General features: G+C 43.1%; 1 protein-coding gene across 2 annotated transcripts in view; it reads right to left on the bottom strand.

Moving 5' to 3' along the window:
• Positions 1-21,294, bottom strand: part of NFXL1 (nuclear transcription factor, X-box binding like 1) — a 154,972-nt gene that overhangs the window by 104,546 nt on the left and 29,132 nt on the right. For both annotated transcript variants that reach the window (XM_073608484.1, XM_073608483.1), the window contains exons 5-8: positions 15,453-15,583; positions 13,415-13,593; positions 5,478-5,639; positions 5,186-5,286 (exon numbers count right to left, since the gene is read on the bottom strand). In XM_073608484.1, coding sequence (XP_073464585.1) covers positions 5,186-5,286; positions 5,478-5,639; positions 13,415-13,593; positions 15,453-15,583 — 573 coding nt within the window. The remainder of the gene's footprint in view (positions 1-5,185; positions 5,287-5,477; positions 5,640-13,414; positions 13,594-15,452; positions 15,584-21,294) is intronic.

The raw sequence follows: 21,294 nt of genomic DNA, 5'->3' as shown, positions 1-21,294 counted from the left end.
CTGCTCTTACTACATCCAACGAATGTAGAGATCTCTCTTCCGGAGAACAGGGATCTGGAAAAAAGGAAGGTAGAACAATGTCTTGGTTTAAATGAAAATCAGAAACCACCTTCGGTAAAAAACTAGGATAAGGGCGTAGTACCACTCTATCCTTGTGTATAATCAAATAAGGCTCCTTACAGGAAAGAGCTGCTAATTCTGATACTCTTCTAGCAGAAGAGATGGCCACCAGAAAAATTAATTTCCTTGTCAACAAGACCAAAGGAATCTGACTTATTGGTTCAAAAGGCTGTTTCTGTAACACAGCCAGGACCAAATTCAAGTCCCAGGGGTTTAGGGGCGCTTTAACCGGAGGATTAAGACGCATCACCCCCTGCATAAAGTTTCGGACCAAAGAATGCAAATCAAGTGGCCGCTGAAATAATACTGATAAAGCAGAGACCTGGCCCTTGATGGTACTCAAGGCCAGCTTCATCTCTAATCCTAATTGTAGAAAATCAAGAATTCTACCTATGACATATTTCCTGGGATGCCAACCTCTGGATTCACACCAGGTTATATAAGCTTTCCAGACTCTATGATAAATCATCCTGGAAGCTGGCTTCCTTGCATTAATCAAGGTAGATATGACAGGACCTGAGAGCCCACGACTCTTCAGAACGTGGGTCTCAATAGCCAAACCGTCAAATTTAGCGTTTGTAAGGCAGGATGGAACACTGGACCTTGAGATAACAGGTCTGGGCGTTCCGGTAGTGTCCACGGGGAACCTACTGTCATCCTTACTATTTCTGCATACCAAGTCCTTCTGGGCCAAGCGGGGGCCACCAGAAGTACCGACTTCCTTTCCTGCCTGATCCTGCGAAGGAGTCGTGGTAATAGCAGAATAGGCGGGAATGCGTAAATCAGTGAGAACCGATGCCACGGAATCACCAACGCATCCGTCCCGCATGCAAGAGGATCTTTTGTCCTTGCCACAAATCTGTCTATCTTTTTGTTGAATTGGGATGCAAAGAGATCTACATCTGGAACCCCCCATCTTTGGCATATGGCCCAAAAGACGTCGGGATGCAGAGACCATTCCCCTGGAAGTAACTGCTGGCGACTTAGATAGTCCGCCTGCCAATTCTCTATTCCCGGGATGAAAACTGCCGATATGCATGGCACATGCATCTCTGCCCAGACTAAGATCTGGTTCACCTCTTTTTGAGCAGCTCGGCTCCGGGTGCCTCCCTGATGATTGACATAAGCCACTGCTGTGGCATTGTCGGACTGGATCCTGACCGGACAACCCTGGAGCCTGATAGTCCAGGCCTTTAGAGCTATATGTATCGCCCGGATCTCCAGAATGTTGATGGGTAAGGTCCTCTCTGTCTTGGACCATACCCCTTGGACCGCAGCCTGTTCCAGAACTGCTCCCCAACCTGACAGACTGGCATCTGTTGTTACCACCGTCCAGGTAACCGGTAGAAAGGATTTCCCCTTCTGCAGGTTTTTGGGTATGAGCCACCAATTGAGGCTCTGACGCACCGCATGCGACAGGTGCATCGGAAAGTTTAATGCCTGAACCTTCTTGTTCCAGGTCGACAGAATACTGTGTTGCAGCATTCTTGAGTGAAACTGAGCATAGGGAACTGCTTCGAATGAAGACACCATCTTCCCTAGTAGCCTCATACAAAGGCGGACTGAGGGACCCTTCTTGGTCCTTACTGTCAGAATCAGCTCTCTCAAAGCAGTGATCTTTGCCTGGGGTAGAAATATTTTCTCCTGGCTTGTATCTATAATCAGACCTAAATACTCCAGTCTTCTTACTGGTTTTAGGAAAGACTTTTCTAAGTTGAGGATCCAACCCAGGTGTTCTAGATACCTGACGGTGGTCCTCAAGTTTCCTTTCAAAGAGGCTACCGACCGGTCTATCAAGAGCAGGTCGTCTAGGTATGCTATGACAGCTATACCCTGAGCCCTTAATCTGGCCAGAGGAGGAGCCAAGATCTTTGTGAACACTCGAGGTGCAGTGGCTATCCCGAAAGGCAGAGCCACAAACTGGAAATGGCGCCCTCCTACCTTGAAGCGCAGAAACTTCTGATGAGCAGGAAAAATGGGTACATGCAGATATGCATCTCTGATGTCTATTGATGCCAGAAATTCTCCTCCCTGCAGGGTGGGAACTACTGTTCGAATTGATTCCATGCGGAAGGATTGAATCCTTAGGAATCGGTTCAGATCCCTTAAGTCCAGAATGGGCCTGACATCCCCATTTGGCTTTTGGACCGTAAAAAGGTTGGAATAGAAGCCCAATCCCTGGTCCTTTGCGGGAACTATCATAATGACCTCCTGCGACAAAAGTCGCTCTAACGCTAGAAGGAGCGACTGCTTCTTCTCTGGGTCTCTGGGAACATTTGATCTGAGGAACCGAGGAGAGGGGAATTCCTGAAACTCCAGCTTGTACCCTAAGGTTACCGTGGAGATTACCCATCTGTCCTGGAAGTCCTCCTGCCAGAGCTCTGAGAACTGTCGCAGTCTTCCCCCCACTCGAGTGAGCGGGGGCGCCCCCTCATGCAGAGGTCTTAGTGTTTTGCCTAGTAGGCTTCTTTCCCCAGGACTTCTTTTGTCCCTGGGGTTGACTCTTGTCTCTGGACCCCGATGGAGGCGGCCGTCGAGACTGCCTGGAGGCTGAAGCCCCCGGCGCTGGGGAAAGAGTCCGTTTGAAAGAGGGACGCTTACTCTTCTTCTTGACAGGTAAGAGAGTGCTTTTCCCACAAGAGATTCTCTTGATATAGTTATCCAAGTCCTCTCCAAACAACCTTGCACCACGAAATGGAAACCCAGCCAGTAGCTTCTTACACGGTGCTTCGGCTGACCAATTTTTCAACCATAGGATTCTACGTATATGCACCAACCCCAGTGAAAGACGGGAGGTTTGCACAATAGAATCTCTAATGGCGTCAACCACAAAGCATAAGGCCGCTGGAAGGTTAGCAAACCCCTGGGCCTGCTGTTCAGGTAATACTTTGATGACCTGCTTAACATGGTCTCTTAAGTATTGACAGACTCCAATCGCTGCTACTGCAGGTTGGGCCACTGATCCTGCTAAGGAGAAAACATCCTTCAATAGGGATTCCATCCTTTTATCTACAGGATCCCTGAGCATCTGAGCATTGTCTAGAGGACAAGTCAGGCTATTATTTACGGAGGAAATGGCGGCATCAATAGCCGGTATTCCCCACATTTTAATAAACTTTTCTTCCATCGGATAAAGTGTTGAAAACTTTCTCGGCGGAAAAAAACGTTTGTCTGGGTGATCCCACTCAGAATAAATGAGCTTTTCAAGTAAAGTATGAACAGGAAAAGCATGTGCTGCTTGGAAAGGTTTCAGTGACCCCAAAGCAGAAGAGGATTCTTTAGCAGTTTCAGGTATGGGCAACTTAAATGTGGAGCGGACCAATCCAGTGAGGATCTGCACTAAGACTTTCTCCTCTTGGGAAGTCGCAGAGGGTCCCTCTCCACCTGATTCCTCCGAAGAGGAATCATCCGTCCCATCCTGAACCTCTGAAAAGGATTCATCTCCTTTATCCCAGAGCTCCTCTGTCTGAGGGTCTTGGGGAACAGAGGAAAGTCTAGTGCGTTTTCTTCCACTGAGTGAAGACGTAATCACGGCCATTAATCTTTCCTCTAGACCATTAATGGTTGAGGAAAAAACCTCTTGTGTAATATATACAGGGGCTGAAGTGCCAGAAGCAGGTGCAGCCCCTGACCGCGATGGCTCTCCCTGGCTAGCCGTCCCTGGCCCATCTTTAGGGGGGGGAGGATGCTGCCGACAGGGGGCCCTCAGAACCCGAACGAGATCCCCTAGTGTCTCTGGTTCCTGGGGTGCTTGAACCTCTTCTACCCATAGTGCAAAGCAACAAGGTGTGAGGTATACAAATGAACACTGCCCGCTGAGCGATGTAGTCTGGCTAAAAGCCTTGCTACCCAATGCTCAGTCTGGTGTTACTTCAGTAAATGCTGCCTAGGAGAATGCCTGTGTCCCACCTTACATGCGACCGTCAGCTCTGTGTCTCTCAGAAGGCTGAGTGCACCTGTACAGAGTGCCTTTAATAGCCTGCAGCTGGCCTGAGTGGGAGTCTAAGCACCTGTGCTGACGTCCCGCCCCCTCCTCTACTGCCCCCCCCCCCCTCGAGTTTTGAAAAAAACGAGCGCTTCCCGCGCTGCCGACTCTCCTGTCATGCTTCTGGAGAAAGGCTGGGGATGGGGGGGGGGGGGGGGAGAGGCTGGTAACAAGATCTGCCTAAACGGCTATCTTCAGAGATGGTGGCCATTAGGCCGCAGAGCCCGGGTGGTATAACCACTTTCTAGACCCCTGTGGCCCCTCTCTAGCCTGGGGGGGAACATTCAAACATGAGAAATCCCCCTTTCCATCTTACCTGTTTGCAGCCTGCTTGAGACGCTGGGACATAATCAGCGATGAAAACACCTGAGACAGACAGTCAGCATGTGCAGGTTTGTGCTCTTGGCAGCACCCGGTGGTCACAATAGGCATAGCATGCATTTACCTTAAAGGAGAAAAGCCACTAGAACTCAAAAATTCTGTGGAATCTCCTCTTACCTTATCCAGCCGCAGGGTGCTGTTTACACAGACCCAATCTTCACCTCTCACGATGGGCTCCGTTTGAAAAAAACTGTCAGAGACTGGGGCCCCCTACGAATAGGGGGATCCAACAGTTCTGGGACCGTAAAGCACCTCGCCAGAAACTAGGAAGTTTAAAGCCATTTTCTGATCTGCGGGGTCCAGCTCTCTAAAAAGAGAAGCATTACGGGTAAAACCTCGTTTCTTCGGACACGAGGCCCGGGTACCATTCAATTCGGCCATGAAAAGACACTTTGAATGGATCCGGTTCGCCTGGCTTGCCCCAGTATAGGATCTTAGGATATTCCCTTTGGAGCTCAGCACAGGACATCTTTACACGTCCATCACCTAAGACACTGGCGTAAAAACTGAGGTATCCCTTGCAAGGGGGAGGGATTATATAGGGGGTTGAACTTCCTGATAGGGTGTGCCAGTGTCCAATCACCAGTGATACCTATATAACCCATCAGTAATTACTGTGGCTCTGTGTCCCGTGATGTTCGAGAAAGAAATAATAGTTTAGTATATTGTATTCATATATGCTACAGGTAAATTACTCACCACATCACACTGCCAGGTTGGACTTGCACACAGTCGTTCAGCCACCTTTTTTCCACAAAGACATTTTTGCTTGCTGACTCTGGGGCATGGCAGGCAGTCTCCTTTAATAAGCAAGTTCATAGAAAACAGTTCGTAAACTTTATAGCTTAAGCTGATGTACCTTTTATTTCAAGAAAAATTGCTAAATGATAGGGATTCTTTTAAATAATACAAACACTCAGCGGTTGCTATTGGTTTACTACTGCTTTTTGACATTATTAAAATGTATGATGAACATGTGGTCAGAATATACCTTTATGGCAAGGATTTTCACACTTGTGTTGCCCACACAACAGCATTCTCCCACACGACTGCTGACAGGACCAATCTTTGGCACTGCACCTGCGTGGAATAGGCTTCGCCTTCTTACAGAAACAAGTTGTGGTGACCATCTTTGGACAAGGTGGACAAGGTCCTGAATGCAGGTAGACAAGGAGATAGGTTACTGATGAAATAACTCCAGCTGCAAGAGGTAAATCAAATTTAAAATACCATAGAACAATGCTTAATGTGCAAAGATGTGTTTTAGGTCCTGAATGTGGAACACAAACTGTTAAATACAGTGTAACTGCATGCAGAACACTTTTTTCCTCCCCCAAGTATTTAGTACTGTTCAGACATTCATGTTTCTCGCACATGCCCAACCCTAATTTGCACCACATATCAAGCCATTAGGGGCTCGTGTCACCTTCTAGCCTCCGGTCTCACTGGACTGTGAATGAAAGTCGATCTGCTGCCAAGGTCCATCCTGTGGTCTCTACTCTAGTAATCTCCCTGAACACCCCACCTTCCTGCTTCACAATACAAGCCAGAATGATAGCAACAGTGCTGGCACTGTAACCCCCTTTCTGCTGGGCAGGGATGGGAGGTTAAAAAATAAATTGGATGTACGGTACCTTTACTAGAAGAAAAATTTAGGTTTAAAGTAGATGTGAGCCCTCACCTAAAACAACCCATTCAGTTTAAAATGGAAATATATTTTATTTATATATATATATATATATATATATATATATATATATATATATATATATATATATATATATATATATATATATACACACACACACACACACACACACATACATACACATATATATATATACATACACACATACACACACACACATACATACATATATATAATATATATATACACACACACATTATATTTTATATATATATATATATATATATATATATATATATATATACACACACACACAGTATCTCACAAAAGTGAGTACAGCCCTCACATTTTTGTAAATATTTTATTACTGTATTTATTGCTGTAAAACACTCACTTTTTCACCATGTAAAATCGGGTGCAAATAGCGTGTGTGTGTGTTATACGCCAATACTTCAATTTTAGCTGCCTCGGATAGGACAGGGAGCGGGGTGGGGGACCAGCGCCGTCAGATTACATACAATTAGAATCTCCTGTTTACTTGGCGGCCTCTGTAATAGGAAGTCCCGTCTCCTGGGCCGCCATTGGACCACTGTTCTGTCTATCATAAGTAGATTCTCACTGTATGTAATCTGTCAGCGCTTGTCCCACCCCCCTCCCTGTCCCCTCTAGGCTGCAGATGGGCATCGATCAGGCTGCACTGAAGGCAATGGTGAGGCTGCTGCACTGAAGGCAATGGTGAGGCTGCTGCACTGAAGGCAATGGTGAGGCTGCTGCACTGAAGGCAATGGTGAGGCTGCTGCACTGAAGGCAATGGTGAGGCTGCTGCACTGAAGGCAATGGTGAGGCTGCTGCACTGAAGGCAATGGTGAGGCTGCTGCACTGAAGGCAATGGTGAGGCTGCTGCACTGAAGGCAATGGTGAGGCTGCTGCACTGAAGGCAATGGTGAGGCTGCTGCACTGAAGGCAATGGTGAGGCTGCTGCATTGATGGCAATGGTGAGGCTGCTGCATTGATGTGGACTGATGAGGCTGCATTTGGGCACTGATCAGGCTGCATTGATGGCAATGGTGAGGCTGCAGATGGGCACTGACCCTTATTTTGCTTCAAAGTTCCTTATTTAAATTTTAAGTTTTTTTCCTGAAACTTCCTTCTTAAAATGAATGTGCATGTTATACGCAGATAAACACGTATAGCTTTTAATGTAACACTGAAGAAATTACACTTTGCTACAATGTAAAGTAGTGAACAGCTTGCATAACAGTGTAAATTTGCTGTCCCCTCAAAATAACTCAATACACCATTAATGTCTAAACCGCTGGCAACAAAAGTGAGTACACCCCTAAGTAAAAATGTCCAAATTAGGCCCAAAGTGTCAATATTTTGCGTGACCACCATTTTCCAGCACTGTCTTAACCCTCTTGGGTATGAAGTTCACCAGAGCTTCACAGTTGCCACTGGAGTCCTCTTCCCCTCCTCCATGACGACATCACGAAGCTGGTGGATGTTAGAGACCTTGCGCTCCTCCACCCTCTGTTTGAGGATGCCCCACAGATGCTCAATAGGGTTTAGGTCTGGAGACTTGCTTGGCCAGTCCATCACCTATACCCTCGGCTTCTTTAGCAAGGCAGTAGTCGTCTTGGAGGTGTGTTTGCAGTCGTTATGTTGGAATACTGCCCTGTTGCCCAGTCACCGAAGAGAGGTGATCATGCTCTGCTTCAGTATGTCACAGTACATGTTAGTATTCATGGTTCCCTCGAACTGTAGCTCCCCAGTGCCGGCAGAACTCATGCAGCCCCAGACCATGACACTCCCTCCACCATGCTCGACTGTAGGCAAGACACACTTGTCTTGTCCCCACCTGGTCATGGTTCCAGTAATCCATGTCCTCAGTCTGCTTGTTTTCAGCAAACGGTTTGTGGGCTTTCTTGTGCATCATCTTTAGAAGAGGCTTCCTTCTGGGACGACAGCCATGCAGACCAATTTGATGCAGTGTGTGGCATGTGGTCTGAGCACAGACAGGCTGACCCCCCACCCCTTCAACCTCTGCAGCAATGCTGGCAGCACTAATACATCTATTTCCTAAAGACAACCTCTGGATATGACGCGGAGCACATCCACTCAACTTCTTTGGTCGACCATGGGGAGGCCTGTTCTGAGTGGAACCTGTCTTGTTAAACCGCTGTATGGTCTTGGCCACTGTGCTGCAACTCAGTTTCAGACTTTCATTGTCTTGGCAATCTTCTTATGGCCTAGGCCATCTTTATGTAGAGCAACAATTCATTTTTTCAGCTCCTCAGAGAGTTCTTTGCCATGAGGTGCCATGTTGAACTTCCAGTGACCAGTATGAGAAAGCGATAGCACCAAATTTAACACACCTGCTCCCCATTCACACCTGAGATTTTGTAACACTAATGAGTCATATGACACCGGGGAGGGAAAATGGCTAATTGTGCCAAATTTGAACATTTTCACTTAGGGGTGTACTCACTTTTGTTGCCAGCGGTTTAGACATTAATAGCTGTGTGTTGAGTTTTTTTTTGTGGGGACAGTAAATTTACACTGTTATACAAGCTGTACACTCACTACTTTACATTGTAGCAAAGTGTCATTTCTTCAGTGTTGTCACATGGAAAGATATAATAAAATATTTACAACAATGTGAGGGGTGTACTCACTTTTGTGAGATACTGTATATGTGTGTACACTCACTGGCCACTTTATTAGGTACATGTATATACAAACACACACAGACAAACACACACAAACACACGTGACGGGGCGGACAGCAAGTGGGTAAGAAGATATGAATGTCTAGGCATAGTGTGCATTTATCATGGGAAAAAGAAAAAAAACTTTTACCATTAATAATTCAGCCTGAAAAAAAGGAAAACTGCATATACCTAAACGTTCAGATGTAAACGATTCCTCCATTTTTGATGTACAGTGTGTATATATATATATATATATATATATATATATATATATATATATATATACACACACACACATACACGTATATATATATATATATATATATATATATATATATACACACACACACACACACACACACACAGTTGTGCTCATAAGTTTACATACCCTGGCAGAATTTATGATTTCTTGGCCATTTTTCAGAGAATATGAATAACACAAAAACATTTTTCACTCATGGTTAGTGTTTGGCTGAAGCCATTTATTATCAATCAACTGTGTTTACTCTTTTTGAAGCATAATTGCAACAGAAACTACCCAAATGGCCCTGATCAAAAGTTTACATACCCTGGTGATTTTGGCCTGATACAATGCACACAAAGTTGACACAAAAGGTTTTGAATTGCTATTAAAAGGTAACCGTCCTCACCTGTGATCTATTTGCTTGTAAATTAGTGTGTGTGTACAAAAGGCCAATGAGTTTCTGGACTCCTGACAGATCCTTGCATCTTTCATCCAGTGCTGCACTAACGTTTCTAGATTCTGAGTCATGGGGAAAGCAAAAGAATTGTCAAAGGATCTGCGGGAAAAGGTAGTGGAACTGTATGAAACAGGAAAGGGATATAAAAAGATGTCCAATGAATTGAGAATGCCAATCAGCAGTGTTCAAACTCTAATCAAGAAGTGGGAAATGAGGAGTTCTGTTGAAACCAAACCATGGTCAGGTAGACCAATTAAAATTTCAGCCACAACTGCCAGGAAAATTGTTTGGGATGCAAAGAAAAACCCACAAATAACTTCAGGTGAAATACAGGACTCTCTGAAAACATGTGGTGTGGCTGTTTCAAGATGCACAATAAGGAGGCACTTGAAGAAAGATGGGCTGCATGGTCGAGTGGCCAGAAGAAAGCCATTACTACGAAAATGCCACAAAGTATCCCGCTTACAATATGCCAAACAGCACAGAGACAAGCCTCAAACATTCTGGCACAAAGTTATTTGGAGTGATAAGACCCAAATTTAGCTTTTTGGCCACAACCATAAACGCTATATTTGGAGAGGAGTCAACAAGGCCTTTGATGAAAGGTATGGAGGTGGATCGCTGATGTTTTGGGGATGTGTGAGCTACAAAGGCACAGGCAGGCACAGAAATCAAAATTGTTGGCAAGATGAATGCAGAATGTTATCAAAAAATACTGGAGGAACATTTGCATTCATCAGTCAGGAAGCTGCGCATGGGACGTACTTGGACATTCCAACATGACAATGATCCAAAACACAAGGCCAAGTCGACCTGTCACTGGCTACAGTAGAATAAAGTGAAGGTTCTAGAGTGGCCACCTCAGCCTCCTGACCTCAATATCATTGAGCCACTCTGGGGAGATCTCAAACGTGCAGTTCATTCAAGACAGCTCAGGAATTTACAGAAACTGGAGGCTTTTTATCAAGAGGAATGGGCAGCTTTACAATCTGAGAAGATAAAGAGCCTCATTTGGGTAGTTTCTGTTGCCATTACGATTTAAAAAGAGTAAACACAGTTGATTGATAATAAATGGCTTCAGCCAAACACTAACCATGAGTGAAAGAAAAGTTTTTGTGTTATCATTCATATTCTCTGAAAAATGGCCAAGAAACCATAAATTCTGCCAGGGTATGTAAATTTATGAGCACAACTGTATATACACACACACACACACACACACACACACATACGCTACGGTAAAAGTTATTGGACTAAACAACATCAGGCAACTGCTTTGAATGGTATTTTTTTTTTTTCTTGATTCTAGACAAAAATATAAAAGTGTGCATGCCCAGAGCCGATAAATGGATTTCCTCGTTTTTACCTCTCTTTCTCTGGCATGGCTTTTATTTCCTCTATAATTGGCTCCATCTTAGTCGACTATTCTGACAGGATGGCCTATACGCACACAATAAATATGAAAACCTGGTTCTCCCCTCAGCTGAGCCCCAAGAGGTCTGTATCAAGTTGGTGGAATGTTGTCCAACATATGGTATGGTTGTTTATTATTCTATGTTAACCACTTCTGGACCGCCCACTGTCGTTATACATCGGTACTTTGAAGGAGGATATCGTTGTTATGGCAGCAGCTAGTTGCCATAACCCCGGTATCCTCGTCTTCAGCAGGCGGTCCAGTTTAAGATAAAAGTGGTCTCTGCGGAGGATTCGCCACAAGATCACTTATCAGTGGCGGGAGAGGCCCCCCCCTCCTGCCGCCATCCGGTGCCCTTCGCCGCTTACCGGAGTCGTCAGCAGCGCCGGAGGCGATCGCATCTGTCCCCTGCCTGGGTATGGAGACAAGTGAGGGGAAGATGGCCCCCATCCGCCCATAGCTCTTAAAGGACCATTTTTTTTTTTTATTGCATTTTAATGTAAATATGAGATCTGAGGTCTTTTTAAGGTCCTGTCATGCTTTTTTCTATTACAAGGGATGTTTACATTCCTTGTAATAGGAATAAAAGTGAATTTTTTTTAAAAAAAAAAAACAGTGTACAAATGTAAAAAAGGTAAAAAAAAAAAAATAAATGTTAAAACGCGCCCCGTCCCGACGAGCTTGTGTGCAGAATGCATACGTGACTAGCGCCCGCATATGAAGACGGTGTTCAAACCACACTTGTGTGGTATCGCCGCAATCGGTAGAGCGAGAGCAATAATTCTAGCCCTAGACCTCCTCTGTAACTTTAAAAATGCAACCTGTAGAATTTTTTAAACGTCGCCTATGGAGATTTTTAAGGGTAAAAGTTTGTCGCCATTCCACAAGCGGGCGCAATTTTGAAGCATGACATGTTGGGTATCAATTTATTTGGCGTAACATTATCTTTCACATTATTAAAAAAAAAAAAAAAAATCAGGCTAACTTTACTGTTGTCTTATTTTTTCCAAAAAAAGTGCGCTTGTAAGACCGCTGCGCAAATACGGTGTGATAGAAAGTATTGCAACATTTTTTTCTCTAGGGTGTTAGAAAAAAAATGTATAATGTTTGGGGGTTTTCAGTAATTTTCTAGCAAAAAAAACTGTTTTTAACTTGTAAATGACAAATCTCAGAAAGAGGCTTGGTCCTTAAGTGGTTAATTGTGTAAATTGACCAACACAGATATCGTGTTTCCATATTGGCTACTAAGGATGAGCTCCGGCAGGAAGTCGGCATGGCGCAGCGCTAATCACAGGCAGTGAGACATTTCCCGATCTCTGCAGCCGCACATCGGGAAATGTCTCACTGCCTGTGATTAGCGCTGCGCCGTGCTGACTTCCTGGCGGGCTCGGCATGTGCAGCATGTGAACACGCCGGAGCTCATGCTTATTGGCTACAGATTGTAAGGACATATCAGCCAACTGACACTGTATGTATAATTTTCATTGTTTGTATAAGAAAAAAATGTATAAATCTTAAAAAAAAAAAAAAAAAGGGGGGGCTACCTGTGTTCTCATGAATATTTATACCTACCCAGATTACAACTGATACAGAAAAAAAAAAAAACATGTGTGTGTTCATAAGGTAATTTAAAGCCAGATACCTTTTTGAAATAGGCTTCAGCCCACCCTGTCAACCAGGGTACAAAGTGCATGTAGCACTTGTTTTCTAGGTAGTCTGGATGCTGAGCTAGTGTGATTAAACATGCGCTTCTTTTCCCCTAATCGCTGTTCGCTAACACTGCTTTCAAGGAGACAATTATTTAATGAGCTTGGATTGACAGTGACAAGTCATGCAGGTCAAGGGGGCATGTCAGCCAGATTGCCAGATTATAGGAGCACTCACAACAGAGGCATTCAAAAAATGTGGGGCTCCTGTGTACTGCAGGAAACTCCTTTGTTTACTGTGTCAGTCACACATCAGAAGGCTCCATTACCCCTAGTAATTCATACAAAGGAAACTATTCCAAACTCTCTAAAACTGCGATTATATGTAAATGTCAAATCACTCTCCACTTGTGTTGCATCTAAACTGGTATATGCTACAATCAAACAGTTGCAGGAGCCTATTCCTAGCTGCAGAGGCATGGACAGGTTTAATAGCAATCTGAAATAACTCAATGACCTGAATCGCCAGCAGTATCCCAGTGCACAAGTGGAAGTGACTTCTTACATATGACAGCACTATATTCACATCATCAGAGAATTTAAAATAGTATCCTTTGTATGTGTAATTTGGGGTAAAGCAGCGCCAACAGGCTGACTATGACTTGCTTTTAAATCATATGGTGGCTGCTCCTGACAAAAACTAGCATTGTGGATCTCTACAGGCTTGAGAATCAGTTAATTTCAGAATCACTCAGAATTTCTTTAAAGGATCAAAGATAAATACTATATGGTTCATTTCTCGGATTACCTGGATGGCACAAGAGCAAGCATTTGTGACCACAAGATGGCTTAAATTCGGTTTCACAAACTTGGCCACAAGAATGAGGTACAAGCCATGGGTCCAGTGGTGGGTCTTCTACTTTACCACAATAACAGTTATATCTGGCAGGTGTCTGGGATCGCTTGTATTCATATCGACACTTTGGGCTAAAAGACAAAAAAGAAAAAAGCAGTATTACAAAGACAGGACATTAAGTTTTTAACTAATGTGCATTAGACAATGTGTGCAGCTCTGATCCTAGTCTCTGGCACAGTGCCTTACTGCATCCACAATAGATTCAAATGTGTGGACAGTTACTTGTAGCATCCAAGATTCATTCAGCAAACAGCAATGACTGCTGGGTTTACCAGTGAATGTTAATAATGCGCAAGCTTTTTCTTAAAGCAGAGCTCCACCCAAAAGGTGAAGCTTCGCTTGTCTACCGCCCCCCCCCCCCCCCACGCCACATTTGGCACATTTTGGAGGTGGGGGGGGATGGGGGAGCAGGTACCTGGTTTTGACGGGTACCAGCTCACACTTCCAGCTGAGTTTGCCGTGCCGAAGTGATCCGAAAGTTCAGCGATTCGTGCATGCACAGTAGGAAACCAGCAGTGAAGCCGCAGGGCTTCACTGCTGGTTTCCCTTAGCCGAGATGACGGCACGAGCACCTGAGACCCGATTCAAGAATCGGCTCGGGTGAGGACACCGCTGGATGCCTGGACAGGAAAGTGCTCTAATAGTAAAAGTCAGCAGCTACATTATTTGTACTTGCCAACTTTAAATTTTTGGAGAAGGGGGAGCGGAACTCTGCTTAAGGTTAAAACTGGTAAATTGTTGCCCCTTTAGACTGGAACCAGATGTCAAGTCGCAGAGGTTACTGCTCTGCAATTCTTATCTCCCAGTTAAGTCACTGTGCCATCCAACGTTTGGTTATGTAACCAGATCCAGAAACACTGCTGTTGTTATCCAAGTATCTCTTTACTTGGGAACCCCTTATTTACCGTGTGGTGCAGCACAAAATATAAAAAGGCAAAGCCTCAATATGTTCACCAGTTTCCAGCACCCTACTGAATTTCGTCCAAACCCAGTATTTTGAGAGCCCCTGACTTGCAAATCTGGAGTTTTGATCTCACTCAATGCTTGTTCCAGATCCAGGTCTAATGCCCCGTACACACGATCGGACATTCCGACAACAAAATCCATGGATGTTGGCTCAAACTTGTCTTGCATACACACGGTCACACAAATGTTGTCGGAAATTCCGAACGTCAAGAACGTGGTGACGTACAACACGTACGACGAGCCGAAAAAAATGAAGTTCAATAGCCAGTGCGGCTCTTCTGCTTGATTCCGAGCATGCGTGGAACTTTGTGTGAATTGTGTACACACGATCGGAATTTACGACAACGGATTTTGTTGTCGGAAAATTGGAGAACCAGCTCTCAAATTTTGTGTGACGTAAATTCCGATGGAAAATGTCCGATGGAGCCCACACACGGTCGGAATTTCCAACAAAAAACTCCCATCAAACATTTTCTGTCGGAAAATCCAACCGTGCGTACGGGGCATTAGTACTGGAGTACTGGAGCCAGCAATAGCTGGGAATCTTGCATTTTCGGAAGGCGATTAGTAATGACAGCCTGCAGTTTTTTTCTCAATACAGATTTAACTTAATGTTGCAAACAGCAATTTATAAGAAAACAGTCAAAACAGTAGCCTATATTTATATCCATCCTGTTACTGTATATACAGTCTCATTAATTTCTCTTTTTCCCTGTTCCAACAACTTAGAAACATAGAAAAGTGACAGCAGAAAAAAAGACTGAGTAGTCCATCGAGTCTGCCCATTTTTTTGTTTCGGTATTTTTTCTTATTGTAAGCTTGTATGGGCAAGGTGCCCTTTTCTATTATATCTAGGTATGCCTAACCTTGTGCTTGGGCACTAAATCACGGATATATATTTTATACAAGAAAAAAGTAAATCCATAAATTGAAGAAATTATCTGATTTCTGAAATTTTACATACCACGGCCAAGGGTAATCTTTCTTTTCAAAGTCATCATCTGTGAGTGAAGATACAAGGAATATGCTGTCCTTGGCCCACTTCTGGATGCACGGCATGTGAAATATGCAATAACAGGCACAGCAGCTCCAGACCTACAAGTGAGCCATTCATAATTAGAATTCCTGATCTTACATGGACACACTGTTCCAGTAAATACATGAGTACAGGATGACAGATCAATAGTAAACAAAACATACAAAGCACAAAGTTGGCTGTAAGGTTCTGGATTATTTATAAGGGTAGCACTAAATGATGTTCATTATTCAAACATTTCTGCAGCAAGTTAGAGATCAATGTTTTGTTTGTGATACTTTTATTTTCTCCATTCACACTTGTGCAACTTTGGATGGGTGACTTGTCCCTCTACAAAGTCGGACCCACTGTTGCATGCAAAACATTCAGGTGCAACTTTCATGCAACTTTTGAGGGTTAACATTATAGTCTATGGCCCTTAAGTTGCATGAAAGTTGGACCAAACTAGTGCATGAACTACTTTAAGTCGCACATACAGTGGATATAAAAAGTCTACACACCCCTGTTAAAATGACAGATTTCTGTCATGTAAAAAATGGAGACCAAGATAAATCATTTCAGAACCTTTTCCACCTTGTGACCTATAAACTGTACAACTCAGTCGAAAAACAACTGAAATCTTTTAGGTGGAGGGAAGTAAAAATAAAATAAAATATGGTTGCATAAGTGTGCACACTAGAGCTGCACGATTCTGGGAAAAATGAGAATCACAATTCTTTTGCTTGGAATAAAGATCACAATTCTCTCATGATTCTCAAAAAAATATTTTATTTTAAAGATTTACAACTTCTGAACATTAGGTTATCAAACCAAATGGCAATAAATAGCCATAATACTCTTGCTTCAAATGAATTTAAAGAAGTGTAATGAAAAACAACGTAATGTGAAATAAATAAATTACATTAAAAAAACATTCAGGTATCATGTCAGTAGATAAACAGATTTAAACTTAAAGATTCTTAGCTAGAAACACAAGCCTATCCACATTTTGTGGCTTCAGTGCAGAACAGCGACAAGTGACAATGTTGCCCCCTGTGCTAAAAACCCTTTCAGAAGGGGAACTTGTTGCAGGAATGCAAAGGTATTTTCTGGCCAGTGCAGACCATCTCGGATACTGCTCCTTGTGAGCTTTCCACCAGCCTAATGGATCATCTTCACTGTTGCCTAAGAACAGATAAGAGTGTAGCTCCAAGGACAAGCTTTCGGATTGTTGTTGCTGTGAGCCTGAGGCTGGATCTGGTGCCCCTTCACTTTGTGCTGCTTTGAAAAAGCTACCTAAGGTCTTTCGAGTCTTCTTTGCAGGACCACTACTACTACTAGGAAATTGTAGGGGGGCTTTCCTTAACTGTCAGCTTTGACATCTCATCTTTTAGTCTGTTCTGGACAGCAGTTTTTTTATCCTCATTGACGTAAGTCATCTTAAACCTGGGATCGAGAAGGTCTTGTGTTTTTTGGTCCTGATATTTTTCCACCAGATACCCCATGATCTTTGATTTCATTGTGCAAATAAGATCAGAGTCCTCTTCCTTAACAGCCAAAACAGAAGACTGAAATAGGTGAAGAGACACTGACATACTGCTCTCCTGAAAGAGCATCTGTGAAGTCTGCCAGTGGGGTGAGAGTCTTGTCCACAGCCTCCAAGACCTCTAGGTCTTGCCATGTTGGCAAGAGGTGCGTAGCCTTGCGGTCAGAAGAGAGGACATGGGTAATGGCAGCTTGCTGCTCAAGTATCCTCCTCACCATAGCCTGCCTAGATCCCCACCTTGTTGGGCACTCTGTCTTGAGCTTGTGGTCTGGTAAACAGAGTTGTTTTTGTGCCTCAGAAAGCTTCCTCTTCCTCCTCCAACTGTAGCTGAAACACCCGACGAGCTTTTTGCACAAACCCATAGCACGCTCAATTCGTGGTTCCTTCATTGCATTCTCTATTGCGAGATGAAGCCTATAGCCAAAACACTGCAGTCGTGTCCAGTGATTTATGGATATGGCCTTTACAATGTTGCTTCCGTTGTCTGTAGTGATGCACACAAGATTTTTCTCCTCCAATTTCCAGTTTATGAGAGCATCCTTTAATCCCTGTGCCAAAGCTTCGCCAGTGTGGTCCTCAGGGAAAAAAACAGTTTGTAGGCACTGACTGTTCATCTGAAAATCATCATTAATCTCATGTATGGTTCCATTGCTCTGCCGGACCATAAATCTGAAGTTGCTGCAAAATTAAGTACATCTCGCAATTCTGTTTCATGACATTTGACATACAGAGCAGAGATTGCAACATGTGAAAAATAATTACGAGAGGGCACTTGATAGCGCTTATCAAGGGTTTGAATGAGTTTTTTAACCACTTCAGCCCCGGAAGGTTTTACCCCCTTCCTGACCAGAGCACTTTTTACAATTCGGCACTGCGTCGCTTTAACTGCTAATTGCGCGGTCATGCAATGCTGTACCCAAACGAAATTTGCGTCCTTTTCTTCCCACAAATAGAGCTTTCTTTTGATGGTATTTGATCACCTCTGCGGTTTTTATTTTTTGCGCTATACACGGAAAAAGACCGAAAATTTTGAAAAAAATGATATTTTCTACTTTTTGTTCTAAAAAAAATCCAATAAACTCAATTTTAGTCATACATTTAGGCCAAAATGTATTCGGCCACATGTCTTTGGTAAAAAAAATGTCAATAAGTGTATATTTATTGGTTTGCGCAAAAGTTATAGCGCCTACAAACTAGGGTACATTTTCTGGAATTTACACAGCCTTTAATTTATGACTGCCTATGTAGTTTCTTGAGGTGCTAAAATGGCAGGGCAGTACAAAACCCCCACAAATGACCCCATTTTGGAAAGTAGACACCCCAAGGAAATTGCTGAGAGGCATGTTGAGCCCATTGAATATTCATTTTTTTTGTCCCAAGTGATTGAATAATGACAAAAAAAAAAAAAAATTACACAAAAGTTGTCACTAAATGATATATTGCTCACACAGACCATGGGCATATGTGGAATTGCACCCCAAAATACATTTAGCTGCTTCTCCTGAGTATGGGGATACCACATGTGTGGGACTTTTTGGGAGCCTAGACGCGTACGGGGCCCCGAAAACCAATCACTGCCTTCAGGATTTCTAAGGGCGTACATTTTTGATTTTACTCCTCACTACCTATCACAGTTTTGAAGGCCATAAAATGCCCAGATGGCATAAAAACCCCCCAAATGACCCCATTTTGGAAAGTAGACACCCCAAGCTATTTGCTTTGAGGCATGTTGAGTCCATGGAATGTTTTATATTTTGACACAAGTTGCGGGAAAGTGACACATTTTTTTTTTTTTTTTTTTTTTGCACAAAGTTGTTACTAAATGATATATTGCTCACACAGGCCATGGGCATATGTGGAATTGCACCCCAAAATACATTTAGCTGCTTCTCCTGAGTATGGGGATACCACATGTGTGAGACTTTTTGGGAGCCTAGCCGCGTACGGGGCCCCGAAAACCAATCCTTGCCTTCAGGATTTCTAAGGGTGTAAATTTTTGATTTTACTCTTCACTGCCTATCACAGTTTCGGAGGCCATGGAATGCCCAGGTGGCACAAACCCCCCCCAAATGACCCCATTTTGGAAAGTAGACACCCCAAGCTATTTGCTGAGAGGCATGGTGAGTATTTTGCAGCTCTCATTTGTTTTTGAAAATAAAGAAAGACGAGAAAAAAAAATTTTTTTTTCTTTTTTCAATTTTCAAAACTTTGTGACAAAAAGTGAGGTCTGCAAAATACTCACTATACCTCTCATCAAATAGCTTGGGGTGTCTACTTTCCAAAATGGGGTCATTTGGGGGGGGTTTGTGCCACCTGGGCATTCCATGGCCTCCGAAACTGTGATAGGCAGTGAAGAGTAAAATCAAAAATTTACACCCTTAGAAATCCTGAAGGCAAGGATTGGTTTTCGGGGCCCCGTACGCGGCTAGGCTCCCAAAAAGTCTCACACATGTGGTATCCCCATACTCAGGAGAAGCAGCTAAATGTATTTTGGGGTGCAATTCCACATATGCCCATGGCCTGTGTGAGCAATATATCATTTAGTGACAACTTTGTGCAAAAAAAAAAAAAAAAAAAAAATGTGTCACTTTCCCGCAACTTGTGTCAAAATATAAAATATTCCATGGACTCGACATGCCTCTCAGCAAATAGCTTGGGGTGTCTACTTTCCAAAATGGGGTCATTTGGGGGGGTTTTGAACTGTCCTGGCATTTTATGCACAACATTTAGAAGCTTATGTCACACATCACCCACTCTTCTAACCACTTGAAGACAAAGCCCTTTCTGACACTTTTTGATTACATAAAAAAAAAATTTTTTTTGCAAGAAAATTACTTTGAACCCCCAAACATTATATATTTTTTTAAAGCAAATGCCCTACAGATTAAAATGGTGGGTGTTTCATTTTTTTTTTTCACACAGTATTTGCGCAGCGATTTTTCAAACGCATTTTTTGGGGAAAAAACACACTTTTTTAAATTTTAATGCACTAAAACACACTATATTGCCCAAATGTTTGATGAAATAAAAAAGATGATCTTAGGCCGAGTACATGGATACCAAACATGACATGCTTTAAAATTGCGCACAAACGTGCAGTGGCGACAAACTAAATACATTTTTAAAAGCCTTTAAAAGCCTTTACAGGTTACCACTTTAGATTTACAGAGGAGGTCTACTGCTAAAATTACTGCCCTCGATCTGACGTTCGCGGTGATACCTCACATGCATGGTGCAATTGCTGTTTACATTTGACGCCAGACCAACGCTTGCGTTCGCCTTAGCGTGAGAGCAGGGGGGACAGGGGTGCTTTTTTTTTTTTTTCTTTATTATTATTATTTTTTTTATCTTATTTTTAAACTGTTCCTTTCATTTTTTTTTTTTTTAAATCATTTTTATTGTTATCTCAGGGAATGTAAATATCCCCTATCATAGCAATAGGTAGTGACAGGTACTCTTTTTTGAAAAAATTGGGGTCTATTAGACCCTAGATTTCTCCTCTGCCCTCAAAGCATCTGACCACACCAAGATCGGTGTGATAAAATGCTTTCCCAATTTCCCAATGGCGCTGTTTACATCTGGCGAAATCTAAGTCATAAAATGCTCGTAGCTTCCGGTTTCTTAGGCCATAGAGATGATTGGAGCCTCTCTGGTCTCTGATCAGCTCTATGGTCAGCTGGCTGAATCACCGGCTGCATTCTCAGGTTCCCTGTTGAGACAGGAGAGCCAGAGAAAAACACTGAAGACGTTGGGGGGGGGGGGATTCCCTCCCACTGCTTGTAAAAGCAGTCTAGAGGCTAATTAGCCGCTAGGATTGCTTTTACATGAAAGCCGACCGCTGGCTGAAAAGAATGATACCAAGATGATACCTAAACCTGCAGGCATCATTCTGGTATAACCACTCAAAGTCGTGAATGGCGTACCTGAAGACAAAAAAATGGTTAACAATAAAGCACAGTAAACGGTAAAGTATAAAAAATTGCATACCTGAAAAGCAAACATGATAAAACATAATAACAATAAAACATTGCAGAATAGAATACAGTAAAAAAGAGCAGAACAATAGAGAGAATAGAGAGAGAGAGAACAATAAAACGACAACTATTTTTTTTTATTTTATATTTTTGCATGTGTTTTTTTTTTTTTTTTTTTTTTACACTTTTTTTTGTAACTAACTTTTATAACTGTAACCGGTTCCAGGTTCGGGTCTCTCAAAATGCGATGGCATCTTGGGAGACCCTGTGA

The sequence above is a fragment of the Aquarana catesbeiana genome, linkage group LG01 (genome assembly GCF_042186555.1).
Source record: "Aquarana catesbeiana isolate 2022-GZ linkage group LG01, ASM4218655v1, whole genome shotgun sequence".
Classification (NCBI taxonomy): Eukaryota; Metazoa; Chordata; class Amphibia; order Anura; family Ranidae; genus Aquarana; species Aquarana catesbeiana.
The sequence above is the reverse complement of the archived record's forward strand: the minus strand, read 5'-3'. Positions and strand labels throughout refer to the sequence as shown.